Here is a 7,602-nt window from a genome sequence, read left to right as displayed (position 1 = left end):
AAACGGTCTAAAGAAGAAGAAAAATTATTCTCTTAATATCATTTAACAACAGAGTTGTATTATATGTATATATATATTATATATGGGGTAGGCATATTATTCGTGATTTTGGTTATGTATGTTAAAATTTAGTTATTTTAAATTGCATAGAGTAAAATCAGTTTCATAAGTATTTGTGAATTATAATGGGAAAACATCGCATGTCTAACATTTCCCGAGTCTCTTTGTTCCTTGCAGCCAGTTGAGTCTACGGAGGAGGAGAGAATGCAAGTAGAAGACGATGAAGACTTGATCCACGAACTTGAGAGGGATGTAGTAACCGACAACGTCACTACAGAAGAAGTCAAACTCGGAGTGATAACCCACACATTTTTACTCACACACCCTTTACAAAATTTGCATGAAAAAATTTGCTCAACTACCATCAGAGATGCTAAATTTGAGTGTCTAATGTGATAAAGTGATGTGATGAAAAGATTGAACAATTTTGTTAGAAAATGAATGACGTTTGCATGAACGAGAGTATATATAGAGAGAGTGAGAGTAGGAGAGAGAGAGAGAGAGAGAGAGAGAGAGAGAGAAGAGGGGGAATGAGGAGGAGAAAGAGAGACAGAGAAAGAAGAGGGGAGTGTCTTCCATATATCATCACAACACATATTCCAGAAGTTTTCATACACAGTCATTCTCCCTAGAACTACATGCTAGAGTTTGGCTACCTGCCAAAAGAGATGGTCAACAGTACGCATGCGTCGGTCGTGAAAAGCCGAGGGAAGCGGATGGTGGCCGAGGCCGTCCGAAGCGTCCAGAAGAGCTACGGTCTCCTAGCAACGGGCATTCTCAACCCCGCCACGCTTGCAGCCATACGCAAGCCGCGGTGTGGCGTGCCTGACGTGCTGGCGCGGTACGCCCTGTCTGGGACCAAGTGGGCCAAGAACGATCTGACGTACAGGTAGGTGGGCCATCAATCTCAGGACATACCGTACGAACGTTTTTGAGATATTACAACGATGTGACGTACAGCTATATCATTCTTTTGGTTGTTTGGCGCGCGCATTAATTGTTTTTTTCCATCGTACTCCCAACATGAATTTAATGTAGTCATGAGTCTTAAAACCCCTAGATAAAAAATAATTCGACTGCATGGTCAGGTCGCTCTATATATGAGTCCATTCGCATCTGGAACGGTTGCTGTTGGAGTGCGACATATGTAGACTAATGTATAAGGCAAGTTCAATAAATGTTTCACCTGACCAAGTAGGCCAAGGATGATGCCTCAATCAAGGCTACTCCAACGTTTGTACATTTTTACTATTTGTATGATATGAGGTACGGCTATATCGTTCTTATGCTGAAACAAGGATGTCATTAAGCTGAAAAAAGTTTTAAAATGACAAATTATTTCCTGCAGAAAGAAAACTATGATATAGTTGCATAGATAAGAATGAAGGTGTGCGTCGAATATTCCCTCGCCATTTCCCAATATATTAGAGATGGAAGGACGGAAAAACTTACTTGAGAAGATACATATACATGTAGTTTCATGCTATACGTCTTCTATGCCGGCAACACGGAAATGTAATCAGTCAGAGGTGTTACAAAACATGGATTTTATTCTAGTCCTTTGTCTTTCACTTTTGTTTCTGTAGTTTAAGCTGGTACTTAGCGCGGAACAAACTTTATTTTCTCCAGACTTGAGTCCCTGACGTCCCACCTGACGGAGACCGAGGCGCGGGAGGCCATCCGGGACGCGTTCCGGGTTTGGTCAGACTACACCCCGCTCACCTTCACAGCCGTCCCGTCAGGCAGGGCCGACATCATCATCAAGTTCTCCACAGGAGACCACCAGGACGGGTCGCCTTTCGACGGCAGGTTAACAACTTTCCTGGTTGACATCATTCGTAGCTTTAATTATTCTTGTCATGACGGCAGCCTAACAACAACGTTAACTATTCTTGTCATGTTGCTAGCCTGTAGCTCAGTTTTGTTTTGTTTTTACGTATGATATTACGAATGTTTCAATTGAAGAAAACTCTTGCGACGACAATCTGGTTGAACATCATGCAAAGTTGTCTCAGAAAACCATATTCTGTTCTTTTCGCAGTGTTTTGTGTTGTTTTCACAAGGAAATTAGGTTGGAGAAAGAAGACAAGTTATATTTTTGTTCCTTTTTCAAACACTGCTTTTGTTCTTCTCCCGCCTATTCCCCAGGTTTGACTTCCACACCGGGCGCGGCCTGAGGCTGGCGCACGCCTTCCAGCCCCCTCGCGACTCCAACACGTACTACATCGACGGCGATACGCACTTTGACGCGGACGAGCTGTGGACGCTGAACAGCCCTGAGGGTAAAAACAAAGCAACCAAATAAACAAGAAAACAACAACAACAAACACACGCATTCACACATATCCGGAGGATAAAAATGAAATTACCAAACAAACAAATAACACACATCCAAACATATCCCGGGGTTGAAATAATCATCTGGTGTATTTTGCCAGCCAGTAGGTACCCCAAGTATGAGTAATGAGGCTGTTTAACGTGGTCGAGGCACCTCCTCGAGCACGGGACCCCCGTTTTACGTCCCTCCCGGAAGACGATTTCGTGGAAAACTTCGTGAGGCTACAGCAATCCGGACGTCCTTGGTTGGTCCTCCATCCAAGCACTGCCCGGACCGCGCGTTGCTTAACTTCCGAGATCGAGGGATCGGGTGTACCAACGCGCCACGCGGCCGTAGAAATGAAATAACCAACCAACCTCCCAACTAACCAATTACACCCGACCAAACAAAACATATCCACACCTTTCGTATTGTAGGCAGACGCCTACTTCATGTTAATATTCCTATGAATGATCAGCGTAACCATTCTGTCAAACAAAACACGATAAGATAAACTCATCAATAAGAGTTATGTCCGCCTTGCCTCGTTCAAAACCGTTAGAGATCAAAAAAGCGTTGCTTGGCCCCTGGCCTCTTTACCTTACTTTGCATGTTATATATAGACGCCTAGGTGGATAATTTACATTGCTCAAGAGGCTTCAAGAAGGGGGGTTACAGTTGATAAATTAATTGGTTGATAAATCGGTTAGGCTAACGTCACATTTCCACAAAGGGGCCCGGGCGGGACGTTTTAAGAAACGAAAAATTAATGTATACCCAGAAACATACACAAATCATGCCCATGAATCTTATTTTGACATTTTGAGTATTTTAATGTCTTTTATATCATTCTATTCACTCCCGATAGCTGCCCGGTCGGGCCCCAGTTTGGAAATGTGACCTTAGCCTTAATTGATTAATAGATCGATCGATCGATATAAGGATTGATTGACCAATGAATCGATAATTACAGGAACCAACCTGTTCCAAGTGGCTGTTCACGAGTTCGGCCACGCCCTGGGCCTGAGCCACACCCCCGTGCCGGGGACCATCATGTTCCCCGCCTACATCTACAAGGACAACCCCTGCATGCACCCGGACGACAAGATGGCCATACAGAGTCTTTATGGTCAGTAACATATGGGTATTTACACTCACGTGACTGTGACGCAATTATGGTCCGCCAAAATGGATGCTAGAACTTGTGAGGCGTCAGGCAAACTGTGTACATAATTACAATTCATGATATGACACTCATGTAAATTGAGATCTACAGCCGAACGACGACATGGCCAAACAGAGCTTTTATACAAGGTATACAAGGTATTTGGCCCCTCGTGACTGACGTAAGTGAGGCCCTCCATGTGGAATGGTTTAAACTGAAAATTACCAGGAAAAGCTGTAAAATTTGTGTACGTATGTACAGTCACTTCGTAATCATATGGTACACATGTATATTGATATCTACAGCCTTACGACAAGATGGCCATACAGAGCCTTTATGGTTATAATTAGTCATATTAAGGAACTTATACTCACGTGACTGTGACGTAATTGTGGTCCACCATGATGGGTGTTGAAACCATGTGAGGTGCCAGGCAAACTAATTTGTTTACATGATTAAAATTTATGATAATGGCACACATATCTACAACCGGACGACGACATGGCCAAACAGAGCTTTTATGGTCTTGAAGAAGTAGGTTTTCCCGGAAGGTCGCCATGGTATTTGTGCCCACGTGACAGGCGTAAGTGTGGTCCGCCATGTTTCTACTACGTCTTTAGAATTTCATCATTTCATTGACAGGCGTGCATCTTGCAGTTGTTTTATAAAATCGTATTGTTTGCAGTTGAATTTATCTAAATTTATATGAAGTGTTGATGAACGTTACTGTTATTGTCGTCGATCAGGTAAAGACGAAAAGCCCAACCCGATCATCCCCGAGTGCAGTCCTCTCCCGGACCGCTGCCGACGTCCGGAGTTCGACGCCGTCTTCCAGTTCCGGGGGGAGTTGTTCTTCTTAAAGGTGTTTACTTAAGATTTTTACGAGTAGGGTAGCATAGAGCCGTCTGTCAGGTAAGAACTAGATTTTTAAGTTGGGCCGTACTTTATTTGATGGACACCTCTGGTCTTGTACTGTAGTTGAACAATGCGTGTCGTTTAATGTTTGTGTACAGTCTTTTTAGATGATTTTATGATAATCCCATAATGCAATAGTATGTAGGATTACCAATTTCTGTTAGCCCCGTGAAGTCTCAAGTCAGCAGATTTTCCTCGAAGTTAAATGTGTGTATGTCGCCCCAATTTCCCCAAACCTACCAGACTTTTGTTGATTTTTCCTTAACCCCATGTTCTCAAATCTTTAACAAAGGCTGTTTCGTCTTTCCTCCACCCCTACAGGATGTGTACTTTTTCCGCATCAACCAGAGGAATAACCGCGTGTCCGGCCCGGACCCCATCACGCACTTCTGGTCCGGACTGCCCAACAAGATAGACGCGGCGTACGAGAGGATCCACGATGGCAAGCTCATCTTCTTCAGCGGTGAGTTGATAACCTGTATGCTATCAAACATCATTTCATCTGTATCAAACGCACGCACGCACGCACACACACACAAGTACAGCTGCAGAAATAGTTGATCGTTATCATCATAATTATCATAATTCTTAGCAACAACAACAACAAAAATAGCAAGAACAGACAAAGTTGTGAACACGCCAGAAAAATCCAGCACCAAATTATTTTTGTACTCCTTGTTTTCTCGAAATTTCTTGAAACTTATCTTCTAAGCCATTGAGTGTACATGTGTTTCAGGGAACCTGTTCTGGTTGTTCGAGGGCGTGCTGCCGGAGCCGGGGTATCCCCAGCCCATCTCTCGGTTCGGCCTGCCGGTGGACTCCGTGGACGCCGCGCTGCCATGGCGACCTTCCGGGAAAACCTACTTCTTCAAGGTCAGTATGATAATAACGTGTACACTGCATGTTGTTTCTGTATTATCACGTATACACTGTATGGTTTTTATGGTGTCATCACGTGTATGCTAGGTGAGTTTTGGTGTTATCACATGTATACTGCGTACGTTTTGTATCATCACGGTATACATGTAATCATGTGCTCTGCATTTTAGTTAATTCTATTTCGTTGAAATAAAACTTCATGGCCTTGTGTATATCAATATATATAAATGGAGTCTGTTTCTATGGTGGCGTTAATGTACGTTATACAGCTGAAAACCGTCACCACACTGTTCTAGTTGTATATGTCGATGTGGAATAAAATGATATTTTTAGTTAAGTTTATTGCACAACGATTGCATCAGGTACAATGTATGGCAAATAATGTATAACTAACAACTACAAACTATCTACAATAGTATACCAATCCAACATCATTACTGAATACGAAATATGGTGGCATAGTGTATTTCACAATGATAAAAACTGCCCTGTTTCCAGGACGAGTACTACTGGCGCTATGACGAGTTGAAGGGAGAGATAGACCCCGGGTTCCCCCGACCCATCACGGTGTGGAGAGGACTGCCCACTCATATCGACGCCGCTTTTGAAGCGACGGAGGATGGTACTTGCCTTCGCTTCTTTCTCAACTTCCCAATTTATTTCGTGTTAAATTGATTAAAGATGATTTCTATGTTAATTTAGATAAATTATTTTTCTTTTTGGTATCGATATGTGTTGAATATTTCTTGTATTAGCTAGGTTCTTATGATTGTGTCGGTATGGTGGCCCTGAAAAGGTTACCTTGAGAATGGACACCTATTTCTCCATCAATGTTGTGGAGCAGCGTAATCCAATAAATGGATAAAATCCAGTCACTATGGGTTACTCCCAACCATCCTGTTTAGGGTGTGGTCACATTCGGCGTAATATGTTAACATGATTGGACCTCCTGATGGCTTTTTAAAGTTTCTTTAAGTACTGTAGTGGAATATTAATCTTCTGTTTTTGTCATGAAATACTATGAGTAGAGAACAATAAAGGAATAACATCGAAATACACAAGCATCAAGATACACAAAATTGTCTCTCAGTTAGATATCCAAGTGTCCTTAAATGACTTTACAATAGTGTAATGACGTATAATACGGAATAGAGCACAGACTCCACAACGCGATGTTTTGTTTCTTATGTTTGCACACAGGCCACGTGTATGTCTTCAAGGGCCAGCACTACTGGAAGTACAGCGAGACGCGTTACCGCGTGGTTAGGGGCTATCCTCGCGAGACTTCGGACGGCTGGATGGGATGTTAGTGACGTCATCACGCATGGCATCATGGGAGTGTGAGATCAAGATGATTTTGTTTGTTTGTTTTCATCGCTCATTTAAAAAAAATTCTTCCCAATCTTCGCTATCTCTGATTTAAACATAATCTTATTGGTTTTATTTCAACCCGAATCTGTTTTACACAAAATGATATTACCATGCATTTTATCTTTACTTGTCTGTGTAATACTATTGGTAAGCCTTTGAATATATTAAAGAGTGTATTTTATTGCGTTACTACTTTTAACAATTAAGAAATGGCTTTTATTATTGAAATTGACCAATACGTTTTCTGAACAGTGATTGTCTTTTGTTGTCTCATATATTGATGTTAAGTTTGATGTAAGGAAAGATCCACTTCCAATACCGTGTCCTAGACAGATGGGAACAACCCACTTCAAATAGGCTTTGTGACTACCTTTTTCGTTATATTGATGTATGCATATGCTGAAATACATAGCACAGTCTAAACGCCGATTCCATGCATATTTCCTTACCCAATTCCATCGAAACACAAACGAAGACATGCAAATGGGTAGATCCTCATTTACTCGGGTACGAACATATGATGTATACAAAAGTTCAAACTATAACTGCGCCAAAAATCAAGCAAATTGATTTGCCTGTAAATGAGATAGTGGTCAATAAAAATGGTCAAAAAATGGATTTTTGTCCATTTTGGAAATTCACGAAAATACGTCATTTTCAAACATCTGCTGCACCTCACTACAACATTATTTCGAGCATAACTATATATAATTTTTCTTACTAGAATATGGGTAATAACATATGCGAGAATCAATAAGATATCTGTTTATTTTGGGTAATAACACATGCATCATAACCCCTAGGCTTTGCTAATTGTTCGTTATCGACATAGAATAATTTATTTTCCCCCAATGACTTTTTGATAGGTGAGTGCGAGGCATTAGTAAACAGGCTA

General features: G+C 41.6%; 1 protein-coding gene across 1 annotated transcript in view; it reads left to right on the top strand.

The window, feature by feature from the left end:
- LOC118422264 (matrix metalloproteinase-24-like) overlaps positions 1-6,888 on the top strand; it is a 9,607-nt gene extending 2,719 nt beyond the window's left edge. The window contains exons 3-12 of the mRNA XM_035829783.1: positions 238-357; positions 693-949; positions 1,690-1,869; positions 2,209-2,342; positions 3,351-3,506; positions 4,289-4,404; positions 4,779-4,920; positions 5,194-5,330; positions 5,835-5,958; positions 6,537-6,888. Coding sequence (XP_035685676.1) covers positions 238-357; positions 693-949; positions 1,690-1,869; positions 2,209-2,342; positions 3,351-3,506; positions 4,289-4,404; positions 4,779-4,920; positions 5,194-5,330; positions 5,835-5,958; positions 6,537-6,646 — 1,476 coding nt within the window. The 3' untranslated portion in view covers positions 6,647-6,888. The remainder of the gene's footprint in view (positions 1-237; positions 358-692; positions 950-1,689; positions 1,870-2,208; positions 2,343-3,350; positions 3,507-4,288; positions 4,405-4,778; positions 4,921-5,193; positions 5,331-5,834; positions 5,959-6,536) is intronic.
- The last annotated feature ends 714 nt before the right edge of the window (positions 6,889-7,602 follow it).

The sequence above is a fragment of the Branchiostoma floridae genome, chromosome 9 (genome assembly GCF_000003815.2).
Source record: "Branchiostoma floridae strain S238N-H82 chromosome 9, Bfl_VNyyK, whole genome shotgun sequence".
Classification (NCBI taxonomy): Eukaryota; Metazoa; Chordata; class Leptocardii; order Amphioxiformes; family Branchiostomatidae; genus Branchiostoma; species Branchiostoma floridae.
Note: the sequence above shows the minus strand (reverse complement) of the source record. Positions and strands in the feature narration are given on the sequence as shown.